The following is a 15,257-nucleotide window of genomic DNA, read 5'->3' as shown; positions in this document are numbered from 1 at the left end:
AGCAATGCAAAGACTGACATTGTTTATAGATATGAATTATACACGGGAGTACTTCGGGCGTTTTTGGTAATAGTGGATTTATATTCCCGAGAAGAAATCGAAAAAAAAATATCCTTTAGACTTCAATATAAATTAAATAATGATGTTTTAAGGAATATGTTATATTTATCATTGTGTCATGATTCTATGATACGATATTCTTTTGCATAATATGTAAGATTTTTATAAGAATTAGTACCTACAAGAAGGGTGTGGTAACTTTTATTTGTGGATGCGGTGTTAAAAGAGCTATAAAAGCTATAATAAGCTTATAAAATGCGAATAAGGCTTAAGCAATATTATATAATATACCTTTACAATGAGTAATATTTTTTTATAAATTAACACAATAAATCAATAAAATTATAACATAGTACTTTTATCGATTATGTCTTGGTATGCTCCGTATTGATAATAGCATATGTGGAATAAGGTTTGTTTCATATTAGATAAACATTAAATAACGCAAAAGTAATCGTCTTTTTTAACTAACTAGTATAAAGTATATTACAATTTCGTTCCTGAGTGAAACATAATATAGCCCTAAACTGGCAATAGCTTAAATAAACGTTAAATTAACAATTTTTACATGATCGATCAAACAAAAAAAAGCATTATGCTAATTTCAACAAATGAGGAAATCAAAGCCATATCCACAGCTTCACAGAGGAGCTTTATGACGTATAAGTTACAATACTAATACACCTTGAGGACAATACTATTACGTTCTACAAAAATCAGTAATACTGTAGTTTTTTTAAATTATTGCACATTTTAAACGAAATAATGTAGGTAGCATTTACCCATTTCAATAGTAGTTCAATACTACCCAATACAATAATACTTTTGCACTTTCGATAAATCCACATAGATAGCAAACAATAGAATTTGCCAATAAATAATAATCATATTTAAAAGAGCAATGTTTATTGTTTCTATTGAATTTGATTTGAAGAATTTGCACGCGCCACTAAATGAACAACGAAAACAATGAACACTACAAAAGCTACACTTACAGAAATATATAACTTATATACCTATATAACAAAATAACTCATGGGAATATTCAGTAAAAAATATTATTTTAAGGATAGCTACAATATAATATATTATGGTGTAATATATAATATTTTATTTATTAACTAATATTTTTTTTCCTTTACTAACAAATAAATAAATCGTCCGTTTGATTTTATTTTTCATTTTTACACCATACAAGTATAATTTATAATGAACGTTCAATATAATACTGAAGTAAGTATCTAATTACTATACATGTTTTCGTTGACAGAATAAGATATGTTTTAAAATATCTAAAAAAAAAAAAATCTCGTGAATTGTAAGGATGTGAATATAAATCAATTTCGATAAAATTTTCAATAAGTAATTTAGTATTAATATTATAATTAAAATATGTTTAAATTTACTATTTATCGTTATCGTAAAGTGATATATATTATGTAAATATTATTTTTAATTAGTTTTTAACAGGTAATTTTTACCATCTTAATTAACAATATCACGGTGAAAGATGGATCAACATGTCTGGTAGTTTGACTTTCTATTAAGACGAGTTTTTGATTATTAAATTAAAACCTTATTTGATGATGGATCAGAGGAACCCTTGTACAGAAAAAATAATTAATACACTTGGATTTTACTCAGTCAAAGTGAATAGGAGCCAAGCCCCTCATTCACTACCTAACATACTACCTCCGTGTCATGCCGGGCAGTGTCTGTAGAGTAAAATCTGTAGAATCAAATAACAATTTCAATAGATATTCAAGAAAATTTCTAGATATAATCAGACATTGTCAGTGATTGAATGACAGGCAAAAGGAAATTACTACTCCAGTAACCTCAAATATATTTTAATTGACACGGCAAAAGGTAAGACAGAATTTTCTTTTTATTTCATTCTTATCAATTGTAATGATGAACGTTGGCGAGACAACCTTCAATGTGAAATCAAAATATCACAAGTAGGTACCTTTGTAATACATTAAATAGATTTTCAAATATTCTTTAATGATGAAAATATTTCATAATTTAACAGTTTGAAATATGTTTTTTAAATTCATGAATAATTATGACATTGTATTGTTTCAATTTGCCGAATATAATTATATACGCGGTTCAAATCTTACGTTATATTATTTTAATGTGTTTAGTATGTCAGTACTACTAGAAACATCTTATACCTAACCTAATTATGATACATGGAATTATATATAAGTATGTTGACAACATATAGGTATTTTTACAATATACCTTTAAATACGAATAAAACTATTATTGTTATTATTATTACTCGGTTAAGTGTCTGGTATTAGGTCTGAATCTTGGTAAAGTTTATGGGACCTACTCGTTGTAATTATTTAAATCATTTATTATTTGACATAATATTACTTTTTTGTATACAATAACATTGTAACACGTATAAGTGAAAATAGTCATGCGTTAATTCCTTCGATATAAATATTATTTTTAAGGGCACTCGGAACAGCTCTTGATCACAATATACCGGCTTGAATATGATTTTTATTTTTTTAGTTTCATTTATGAATATAAATCTTAACCTCCCCACGTTGGGCACCGCTGGTGTGACGTCACACAATTCCGGTATGCAGCCTGACACGTGCTTCTCTTCTGGCCATTAAAAATTATTTGTGTTTATAATTTATAGAGAAAGTCTTTTGTTGCGAATAAGAGAGCAAAAATACTTTACTCTCGCGAATCGTTCATTGTTGCCTCGAATATACTCCAGTTGCTTTGTATTGAGAAAAATATTCTGAAGCTTCCGTTTATTTCAAGAATATGTAAGTGCTAAACCATGGTATATTCATTTTTTTAAAATGATTTTTTTTATATTTATTTTAATTGGTTATGTTTGTGTAGCGCGTACATTAAGAACACTCTACTATTTTCAGCAAAATAGATTACTTCTGGAAAAAAATCTTACATAAATACACGAAATTATAATCGTAATTAATAACACCGCAATATTATTCTTTAATCACAATGCCAAGAAATATTTAAAGCATTAAAATTTCGACATTATAAAAATACCAAACGTCGTATTTTTAGTAATTTTCTAGAAAAATCGATGTTTATTAAATTAAATAATTTACTCTAATACACATTCAACAGAACTTTTAAATAAAACTACATTTAAATTTTAAAAAAATAAGTTGGTATTGATAATTTTAAAACCGTAATTTTTTTTATTAAAAAAAATATTTATTTGTTTTATTGTTTTTAAATTTTACTGGAGAGTAGAAAAATGTGTTATAAATACAAAAATGAAAATAAACTTATTTTTTTGTGAACTGACTAATTACGGTGAAAATTTACGGTTATATTAAAATAAAACATATTATATATAAGGTTTTATAATTAAATATATTTTAATTATGGTTTACTAAATCATGTGTCATAATATAAGATAACAGGAAGTCTAAAAGAAACATTTTGACAAATTGTCACATCGGAGGTTTTAACAGCTCAACAATCGTATTATAAAAATAATATGTCCAACAATAGTCATACTAGAATGGTGTTCATGTAACTGTTACTCTGAGTGTTCTACTGGATTGAATTTCTATAGTGGTGGAATAAATCTACATGTCTCAGTATCCATTATTTCATTACTATGCAAGACTTTGAATAACTAATGCATCGTTAGAATTGTTTGTTGTACTGTGAATAATACAAGAGAAAGAGAAATCGTTTAATCAGATTTGTTTTATGGGTTTGACATTAAAGCACTGCATTCACGTAATTTATTCACTATGCCTTTAACTGGCATTTGGCAAGTTTATATTATGAATTACGATTAACTTGTCTTTGTTGCCAAATCTCATACTGAATTTCTAATATACTTGGATCATAATACATTTCGGAATATTAATAATTTTAATATTTATGAACTAAAATAATTTAAATAGAGAGAATATATCTTTTATTTAATGATATCTTACATTATGTAATCTAGTCTTAGTCATTATATTATTTCGTCGTAGAACTATTAAAAACTCTTAAGCGACAGTTTTGAAAGTATGTTTTTTTTATATTTCCTGTTCGGTGATATTTATTAGGTTGCCTTCAATGTACTGCCAAAATTAAATATAAATTATTATTGAAACCTCCGAAATTGTAATACAATATCTTTATTATTTGCAAATATCACTTCGGAGCTATTACTAACACTCGGCGATGACAAGCCATTCTCTAGCGGTTATTTAGTTAAACTAAGTCTACATTTGAACCGCTCAACGAAAATATATAAGCATCGATTTGATAGTTAATATATGTATATATATATATATATTAATAATAACATTGATGGCACCGGCCATTTTCATAAAACGTTTAGTATTACATGTCGTTTGTTTGATTTAGTTAAATAGTTTTATTGTATTATTAATTAAATAAAATGCAATTTTATAATACAAATTTCATTTTTTTTAAAATAAGATGCATTATTTAGAATATTTAGATGATCAATCACAAAAAACCAAAACAGCAGTACGCAAGTTAGTGAAAAAAGAAAAATGTTAAATATACCATTTATTATATTTGATTTAAGACCAATTTAATGTTTCCATTGTATAAAATAATATTTTTAGCTACCGATTCAATCACACTACTCATTATAAAATTATACAAAACAAAAAAATCGTAAAGTATAATGTAATACATCGTCTTTAGAGAGGACAACAATATATTTTATAGTTAATTAATGATAGCGATTTTTATTACAATTAAATTATATTTGTTTTAAAACGATGGAAAAATTATGATTTTTAATTATTTTCTATTTAATTTGACAATTTTGAAAAAGAGGGTTAATTTATTCCAAACATTCTAAGAATTTTACTCCGCATTATTGTAGTTGTATTTATGTTTTGGCAATATTTAGTAAGTTATAAAACATAGCCGAAATACCTTTCATCTTATACATTTTTAGGTTCAAAGTAGTATAAATATTATTATATAGTATACACCAGTACTTCTCCATATTTTTGCGTCACGATATGCTATTCAAACCACCTTTATCAAACTCTAAATTTATTATAATTATACATGGATCGATAATTGAATGAGTCACTTATATTTCTTGTGTCGTATATTATTGTGTTTATACAATAGTTACTTTTACAATAAACCAAAATTCAGATTACTGAATTATATATCCATCAAACAGTGTCAGTTTAGACAACATAAAAATGGAGTTTCAAGAATATTCAGATTTCTGTATGCTTATAGTTATTTGCCTTGTTTGGAATTAATCACCGATCGAACATTTAAAGACAGCTGTTATAAAAACTGGACGGTGCCACGGGAGATTTAAGAATGATCAGTAAAAGCAACTGGAGAGTGTCGGCAGTAGATCGTCCGGGATAGAGGAAGTTTTTGGATGCCAAGACACACCAAGGGTTGTAGTGCCATAAATGATGATTATTTAAAAAAAACCTGACTTCAAAAGAATAAGCTTAGATTTAAATATATTGTGTTTGTTAGTTTTTATTTGGATTTTTGGATTTTTATAAATAAAAAAAAATAATTTCCACGCCATTACATCAAATACAAACGAATAGAGTTTCGTTAAGAAGAACAATAAATAATTGTACTGTATCTAATAATAATATATCTTTAGGCACACTGGTTAATAGTGTAAAATTAAGCTAAAATATCAAAATTAGCGATTTCTTTCTGGAATATATTAATGATAAATCATTATAAAACCTTATATAACTAGAAGGTAGTCTGGATTGAGCTACGTAAAATTATACTTTGACATATGTCTTGGTTTTCAAAAATATCAAGAAAAAACATATTTTAGACAGAACGAAATCATACTACAGTAACGGAAAAATGGTGTGAGTAGTAAACAAGTTTAAATAAAATGAAGTCGTCAGTACTTGCGTGAATTTTCTGTGTCAATTTTTATTTTTATGTTGTGTCGGATTATTTTCCCGAATTTTATTCAAATATAAAATATGGAACATAACTCGTTAATATTGTTCAAAACGTACAAGTATGGTTTACGTTGAATCAACCCTCATTTATGTAAATGATAAAGAAGATTTGAACGAAACATGAAAAGGTGATAAAATAAATAAATTTTCCCTCCATTTATAAGTAATTTAAGGCATGCTATTGAATAGCGATGCCCAACCGAAGAAAAGAAAACACATCTCGGTAATACTTGGTTAATTAAGAAAGTAAAACGAATCGTCTTGTGAAGTTTATATAATTTGTTCGAGTTTTAGTGTGTAAAAAATAATTAATTGTACGCAGACGCGTATAGAAGGTTGGGGGCGGGAAAACCCCAACTGGAATGAAATAAACTACATGTTTAAAAGTAATTGGGATATTACTCAACGCGTTGGTATTACAAGAAATGTTTTTTGTTATTTTCATATCTAAAAGATCATCATGTAGAGCGGCGCGGATGACATAAATGGTTATAAGTTAAGTTAAGCTATGCGCGCCCAACAACTACTTCTGAGTGGACAAAATAATGACAAAGACTCGTAAGTGGTGCATCGCTAAAACCAAATCGCGGAGGTTGACGGTGGAAGCGACAAAGTGGGATAATAAATGTAGCACCAATTGATTAGCTGTCGACTTTCCGAATTTAGTTTTTATGTGGTTTGAAATTTTACTTACTGAAATTTAAATTGGAGATAATCTAAATAATCTAAACCAATAGGAGCATTGGATGATATTATATACTTACGTTAAATTTGACTATCGCATAAGATGCCCAAAACTATTTTATAAATTTGTTATTTTGAATATAAATTTAAAGAAATTGACTATTTATAATGTCGTGACTATCGATTGAGGGTACTTCAAGGAATTTGAATTTAAATTCTAATGGATTGAAGTTTTGTACTATTCCATTTGAGTCGTTTACGTAATATGAACTATTCATATTTTTTATTGTGATTCTTGACTTGATGGTCGGTGAAAAAGTTTTTACCTATTTTTTGTATTAGTTTATTATACAGGGTGTCCGCCGAAAAGCTTTACTATTTTGTTTGGTCGCCATTTTGGTAAAAATGAATTTTGACAGTTTATATTTGGAAATCGTGAAGTATAGACGTGGAAAATTTTTTATGGAAAATTATTCAATACTTAAACCAATATGTTTTAATCGTAAAAACATTTTATCAAACTCAATTATCAATTATTATTGTGACGACTTGAAAATTATGTACAATTTTGGGTATAAATAATGTGCCATCAAAACCCACTATTTATCGGTTAGTGAATGATTTTGAAGAAATAGACTATATAGCAGATAATTAGAGACCAAATTTGCCAAAAACCTTTGCATCCATTAAAAATGAATGTATGGTGCTCTATGTGGTCTGGAAGAATCATTGGCTCTTACTTTGTTAAAGATGAACGTGGCGTTACGGTAATTGTTAATGGAGAACGTTATCATAACATAATTGACATTTTTTTGACACCATATTTAAATGCTTTGGGCTTGCTTAACATATTGTGGTTCCAACAAGATGGTACCACTTTACATACAGTCAATGTTACAATGGAATTACTGAGAGATTTATTTCCACAACAAATTGTCTCAAGAAATGGTGATTTCGATTGGCTTACACGGTCGCCGGATTTAAGAGCCCCGAACTTATTTTTGTAGGGATATCTAAAGAACAAGGCTTATGCCAACAAACTAGAAACACGTCAGCAACTTATTCAAAACATTCGTGACTAGATTAATGCTTTCGCTGCTGAAGAGATAATGAGATTTTAATTGCCCCCTTTAAAATGCAAGTTAATTACATCGATCGGCCGCCTGGCCATTACGCGCCGTGTGCGTCTTCCGCGTCCAAAGTATTAATGAAATACCGGTTGAAATGTGTGAAAATGTCAAGAAAATGTTGTAAAAAGAGCCCCTATTTTTAAGGTTACAAGAGGCTGACATTGTCTTCCATACGCCAAACAATTTTGTTTTCATTTTCCATAAAGTTATATAAAATTAAAGTAGTAAACCTTTCCAGCAGACACCCTGTATAAGTTGGAATTAACTTTATTCATTGATGGTGTGTATTTACTATTTGTGAATGCGCATGTGCCGGAAGATGCGAAAAGGCGAAACCCGGTTCGGTAATTACGACTAAAATGGAATAGTACAAAACTTAAATCCAATAGAATAGACTATTTATTTGGCGAATACATTAACAATTATTCTATATCTGATTATTTATCTAGTCAACTGAACTATTTTATTAATGAAAAATAAAACACAATACAATTCATTAATATGTATTCAACGTTATTTAATTAAGATTAACTCAACTGAATTCATAATATCTTGCTAAGTGAATGAAACTGAATAAGAGTATTACATTATAACGTGTAGTTTTTTTTAATTTAAATAAAACACCAAATTCATTTCCAAAGAAGTTGAATATTAAATTGATCAACTGGATTCTAAAAAATAAATTTAAATATATACTAGAAAACTTGGTTATTATATAGTTTTACCTTTATATACGATGGTAGACGAGTTTCATTATTCATACTTGAGTTAATAAACTATAATTATTTGGTAACAACTCTTAATAATGTCACAAGAAGTGGATATTTTCTGCCACTTATTAGAAATGTTTATCATAACTGCTAATGCCAATAATATCACACTAAAATCGTGTACATATTCAAGGTAGGTGTAAAAAAATTAACAAGCCTACAGTTCTTTCTATCCACAAGGGTGTGGTGTGGACATGCTTCCCTTAAAAGAGAAATAATGATATCGTATTACTCAATACCTTAAAAAAAGCCTTCGAGAAAGTAATAAAAGTAATGACTTATAATAACTAGGGTTATTGTATTACAGTCCAGTAGATAAGATCCATATTACAAATATACTGAATGCTAAAGTTATTTAGACACATTAATTCAGTGTTGATTTTGAACTATTAATTCTTGATACAGAGACTTTATATTAATTAAAATAAGACAAGATTTAATAAAACTAATTAATAATCGGATATGGCTACGTCAACTAACATCAGTTAATCAATTGAAAATGTCAGTTGACAAGCCCATTTGAAAAGAATAGATCTCTTTCCTTTTATTATAAATAATAACAAGTCAAAAAATTGTATTTTCAGTGATTAAAAAAACGTTAACAAAGTTTTCAAAAATACTAAAATATCATGGAGTCAAAAGTTTCTAATCTTAGTTACGATATGTATATAATGGATTTATATCGATATAAATCCGATTTTGTATCGATAGATTTGATGAAGATATAAGAATAAGTTAAATCGTGATAAAGATATTTTAAATGTAAAGCATTACATAATCTTTGCCTATGCCCTATTCCTATTGCATTAATGCTGACCAATGTATTTTTATCATTTTTAATAATTCTAAATTGATGGTAAATGAATTTGCCTATAGGCAAAATCTTACTTAAATACTTGTGACTTAAGCAAGCGAAATCGACAACTTAGTGACAGCATCGTGAAACTTAATGGTAGAAAGAATGGAAAACTTCAAGTGAAAACTGATAAAATAAACGAGTATTTCGTATACAGAGAAATAGTATTTAGTTTGCGACAAAATTGTATCGAGTAACGATTAGAGACGTAAACGTATTCTATTTATTTCAAAACGTCGGTTATAGTCGGATAATATTAATTATAAAAATATGAATATTGAATGGCCAGCGAGAGCGTATTTGACGTCATACATTGAAATTATTATGTTTAAATGCCAGCGTCACTCTATCCTCAATGAGTGCATATTTTATTCAATTACACTTTTGATATATAATGCAACTATTGAATTATTTAAAATGTATAATAACAATAACATTTAAATTATAATTATGAATACAATTTATATTGTGCAGTGATCTAAATTTTGTCAACTTATAATTCATATTTAATGAATTATGGAACATATTATTATGAATTCTATAGATAACAGCACTTTATAGCGCGCAAAAGGTGACGATACTAATAAAATTAAAATTGGCAAATCTTATGTATATTCACTACCTATTGAATAAAAAAAAAGCATGAGCATGTCAATAAAAAATGATTAAAACCAGACGTCAGTCAGGTATAATTTTAGATTGAGCCTTTTTCATTTGATAATTTGCTTGATTCAAATACTTGGATCAATAACTCAATTGATAAGAGCACCAACCCAGATAGTGAAAGATTAGAGCGAATCCCACTCGGTTCAACACATCTTTTTATGTATGCATCTGAGTTTTTTCAAAATAATGTATTTTCGACAATTAAGTTAACTTAGCGGTAACATATAGATGGCATTAAAACTTGTATTGAACTGAAAAAATAAGTAAACTGTGGGAAAGATGTGTCTATCATTGTAGTTGGATTGAAAAACATTTTTTTAGTGGGTATCCGATGCAGTAATACACATTTGTCACTTTTTTACTACCGAAGCACTCTGACTTCCTCTTTTTTTATACATTTACATACTTCCATATCACACCTCATCTGCTCAAAATATTGAGCGTTTTCTTAGTGGTAGCCTATGATTTATAATAATTGTTTATTTTGAGACCGACCATTTATGATCACACATCTAATACTTTTTTTGTTGTTAATAATTATATCATTTGAGATAAAAAATACATATATAAAATTTAGTACGAGAATTCCATATTTTCACCAACAAGAAATTTAGTAGTATCGTTGGATTGCAAACTCCAATAATTACGCCACTAGTAATTAAAAGCTAATATGGTTTCAGTTATTTATATAGTAATAAAGTTAAGTAATTTTTAAAGATCATTTATGTGCATAATTTGACATCGTTGACATTAAAACCCCTTTGAATGATGTTGAATTTTAACTGGAAACTCAAAACTCAACGCTTTTCAATAGAATATAGTGAAACCAGTCGTGTATGGCCAATTTAGTATAGCCCTCCATATTGGGGGTCCATTCTCTTGCTTTTGGCGAATAAAGCCAGTATTCCAGGCATTGTTGACGGGGTGGGCATATTCATACAGCGTTTCAGCTCAGTCCATTATATTACAACGCTCAGTTTTCACCGTTTATGATATTCGTTAGTTTCGAGGGTGGTATCCAAGCCGTGACGTAATTTATCATGAACCCCCGCTGGTGACGTCATACAAGGCGAGATAATCGGAGATAACGAGGGTCATCTTTACCCCCATCTAAATCGTTTTCTTTTCTTATATATCACCAATAGGTATCTGTACAATGTTACGATTATGTATTCGATATTCTCTTTCTCTACGCGTACCGAAAATATCAGTTGATCAAACGAAATTGGTCCCTAACATGTGCAAAATATGTTGATATAAAAATATTTACTTTTCCATACATTCACTAACTTAGTAATGTATTTAACTTTTTGTCTTTACTTAAAGACTTAAAATTCCATACACATATCTCAATACGATATTAATCCAACGACAATAATATCGGAATAAAAAAATGTACTGTAATCACGTCTTTATAATGGCATTTCAATAAAATATTATAAACCTTATATCATGTTATACTTAATACCATCAAATGAGATTGGTTTTGTATTTAAAATGTACCGATCTTAAGCTATAATTCTGATTATTATTCATATTTAATTGAAATAACCAAAAAATATATATTATGTCTTAGCTCCGACACTCATTACTTTTTCAATTTCAATATAAATATAGTCCTTTGAAAACTTGTTTATATTTTTTTATACATACTAAACGTTACGTACACAAATTAAATAACATTATCACTTACGGGCAGAGTATATTATTCTGGGACCCCTCAGAGTATAATATATAATAACACACTATTTACGATTATTAGATTTTAGCCTTTACCACAATATAATATTGCGTCCTATCTCAAGTTTAAATAAACATTGAAAAAAGTATATTTTTGAATTTTATTACACGATAATTTGACTATAGGTAAAAATATATATAAAACTTGAAAATATATACATATAATAATATTAATAAATAATAGGAAGCAATAATACATACCTATATTGCTACAAAAAGAAAACATTTATGCCATGCTTGGTCTTAGAAGAAAATCGGTTTTGAATTTACGTTATACATATTATTAACCAACATAATTATTTTGATAGTGAGAATAATAATATGAGGTCGGGTGCGAATAAAATTGTATATTATGTACCAACGCAATAGATTTTCTTGTTCCACTTTAACAAAATACTGTTCTTAATTCGTAATCATACTGTACATAAGAAATTAAATTACATATTACATCGTTTCAATAAAATTTCTGTTCATTTATGAAAACACGGAGTAAAGTAACAACACACGGAACCAAAACTGTAAAATCTAAGAAAATTGAATATCCATTATTCATTTTTCTGCCTAACAATAACTACGTACTCACCTAAAAATTACATTCAGTTATTCTCAAACTGTAATAATAAAATATTTAATATCGTCGATAGTTCAATATTATTCATCATCTATGCATCTGCAAGATAAAGGCCGATCCTTACCGTATCAAATTTTTACGATTCGTTGTCATTCGTTGTCACGTGTTTCCGGTAAACTTAATTATGTCATCGATCGACCTGTTGGTCACCGTTTATGTATATTTATATCTTCTGGGTTCTATTGCATGATGAGATTTGTCCATTGTATCATGTCCTATATTTATGATTGCTCCTTTATCTATGTATTTATTTTCTATCCCAGTGCGTTATACCTAATATACATCTTTCTATATCACTACTATTCCTTTAAATGAGAGTATTGTCGAAAATGAATCGATTTATATTATCCGTAATTCGATGAAGAGAAAAATAATATACTTATCTGACAATAAAACAGGTCCCACGACCCAACATTAATTGCGATGATAGTATTTTGATAATGTAATACTTAAAATGAAGAAATGAAATGTTTTTGAGCTTATGTTAACTGTTTCAAATAATACAGTCCATCTAATTGGATCGTCTTAGATGGCTGAGTCATGTACACAAGATGGACAAGTAAGGATTGACAAAAAAACTGTCACTCTGAAAACCTTCAAGGTTAACAATGATCCAGAACAACAGTATATTGATCATCGAGAACATAATATTATTGTGAATGCCGAGTGCGCGGTGCTGGCTCAAAAGAATTTCAAACTGGCTTACCTATTCAAGTCAATAGCGTTCTGGTATCCTGAAACGTTGCTAAATACCAGTATATACAGTGGATCTACAGGATACTGGCATGAACTAGAAAGATTGGCGAGCAAAAGGGATTCTTGCAAATACCGTGTTGTGTCAAGTGTAAACATTCTTAAGCTAAGGAGTGGATATGGTTAACGAAGAAATAATAAGTAACGATAAGATTATAGTGCTAGAAATGAAAATTTCTGCTAAAGAGAGAGTGAAACTATTTTTTGATGGGATGATGGTAATTCAATAAAATGATTTTATTTTTACAAGTTTAAAAAGAGAAGTTGTTCATTTTTAAACACCGTATAAGTTTACTTATTTTAATTTCATCAGACGTATTACGTTTACTTTTTAAATATTCTAGTAGATACATATTATACATATATGAGTACATTTTATGATCATCTCAATGTATTTTAAAAAATTCAAACATTTTAATATGTGGTGAATTGATTATAAAATGATGTATTTTTATTGAAGCGATATTTAAATACCTTCTCTTCAGTTCAGATTATTAAAATTCATCTCTTGTCAGTAATATAAATGCATGGGAAGACTTGCATCCAGAATTGAGATCTGCAGCGGTTGGTATTAGCAACGGTGATTAGAAACTAAAGACTTTTTAATGGAGATTCGTGACATCCTCTTGAATTGACATTCAACTAGAAAATTGTAGGGAGCCTTTGATCCGAACACTTATTGTTTAGCCCGCTCTTTCTGGATAAGTCACGCCACCCTGTACTTAGGATTTTATGAATCGTTTACTGTTTTAATGTACCATGATTACCAATTGCTGTGGAAAACTTCAAAGTGCAAGGTAATGCCGAAAAACATTCGTAAAAATTCTCCACGAATTATTATAGAGATGTCTTTGGAATTGTGTTGAATTTTTCTCGTATTAAACGGTAGCTGAATGCCGTGTTCACTATCTATTCTCTGATCTTACTAAGAGCTCTTTTAACCGTGAAGAATGGAGGGTAAAATTGCTATGTTTTGCATGCAATTTGCTTATAATTAATAGCACATTTTTCAATCCGTTCACGGGGAAAGCTGCATAAAGTTATGCACTATTAAAACGGTTTATAAAGTACCAATTTACATTTTTAATAGTAGCAAAATAAATATTTTTAAACATAATAATTTATATGAGCTAGTCATATACCTACCCATCATAATTATTCTATAAATAGGATTGGGTGTATCAAAATGGAAAATAAAATGTTCAATAGATTTTTTCAAAAATAAATTGTCGATAGACCCAAGGAGTCGTTATATTGAAACTTATATAAATATTTGCATTAAATACGTTAATATTTTTATGACAAGTGCAATTGGTAAACCGATATCCAGGTTTTTTACACATATTAAATGGCTATAGTGCAGGTGACCACAGTTTGAAAAAAACCTCACCAATACCTAGGTGAAGACTTCGGCTGCTTGACGCATATCAATGGCCAGCGACTACTGGAGAGGATATGAATGTAAAACATGGATAGTTTTGGGGTAAAGCATAATCGAAAGAAGAAATAGAATTGATATTTTATATAGTAAGTAGGTATATAATATTATTAGCATAATATTTAATGTTTGAATAATACGTAATTAACTAACAAAGTTTCATTAATATAACAATATTTTTTCTTGTTATTGTGAATAATTATTGTTATATTTAAAATATTCCATAATATCTGCTAGGTGGAGTACCTATATGAGTACCGTATTGTGAATTAGCAGGGAAGTATTAATTGTTTTATCGTCACTGTGCATTTATACTATAGGGTGAATTAATTATTTCTCTAATAGTTTTTTTAATGCAGAGTACAAGACTAGGACGTGATGACAATATAATGTAATTGGAATGTACATTTCTGAATATATATTATGATGTTTAATTATTAAGATTTATAATTATTATTATATATATTATGATAAGATCTCTTACCTGTACATTTTGGGGTCCGTAATGATTCTGAAAGTGTACTGGATCCATATCCTTTGACGAGGCCACTTCCCACTTTATCACCACC

At 28.4% G+C, this 15,257-nt stretch overlaps 1 protein-coding gene across 1 annotated transcript in view; it reads right to left on the bottom strand.

The window, feature by feature from the left end:
• LOC147079718 (DNA-binding protein D-ETS-3-like) overlaps positions 1 to 15,257 on the bottom strand; it is a 207,558-nt gene that overhangs the window by 144,274 nt on the left and 48,027 nt on the right. The window contains exon 3 of the mRNA XM_085943576.1: positions 15,173 to 15,256. Within this exon, the coding sequence (XP_085799702.1) occupies positions 15,173 to 15,256 (84 nt within the window). The remainder of the gene's footprint in view (positions 1 to 15,172; position 15,257) is intronic.

This window comes from Rhyacophila brunnea, unplaced genomic scaffold (genome assembly GCF_057557595.1).
Source record: "Rhyacophila brunnea isolate RB1 unplaced genomic scaffold, BYU_Rbru_1.0 scaffold_1, whole genome shotgun sequence".
NCBI classification, from domain to species: domain Eukaryota; kingdom Metazoa; phylum Arthropoda; class Insecta; order Trichoptera; family Rhyacophilidae; genus Rhyacophila; species Rhyacophila brunnea.
This window is presented reverse-complemented; position numbering and strand designations above follow the sequence as displayed.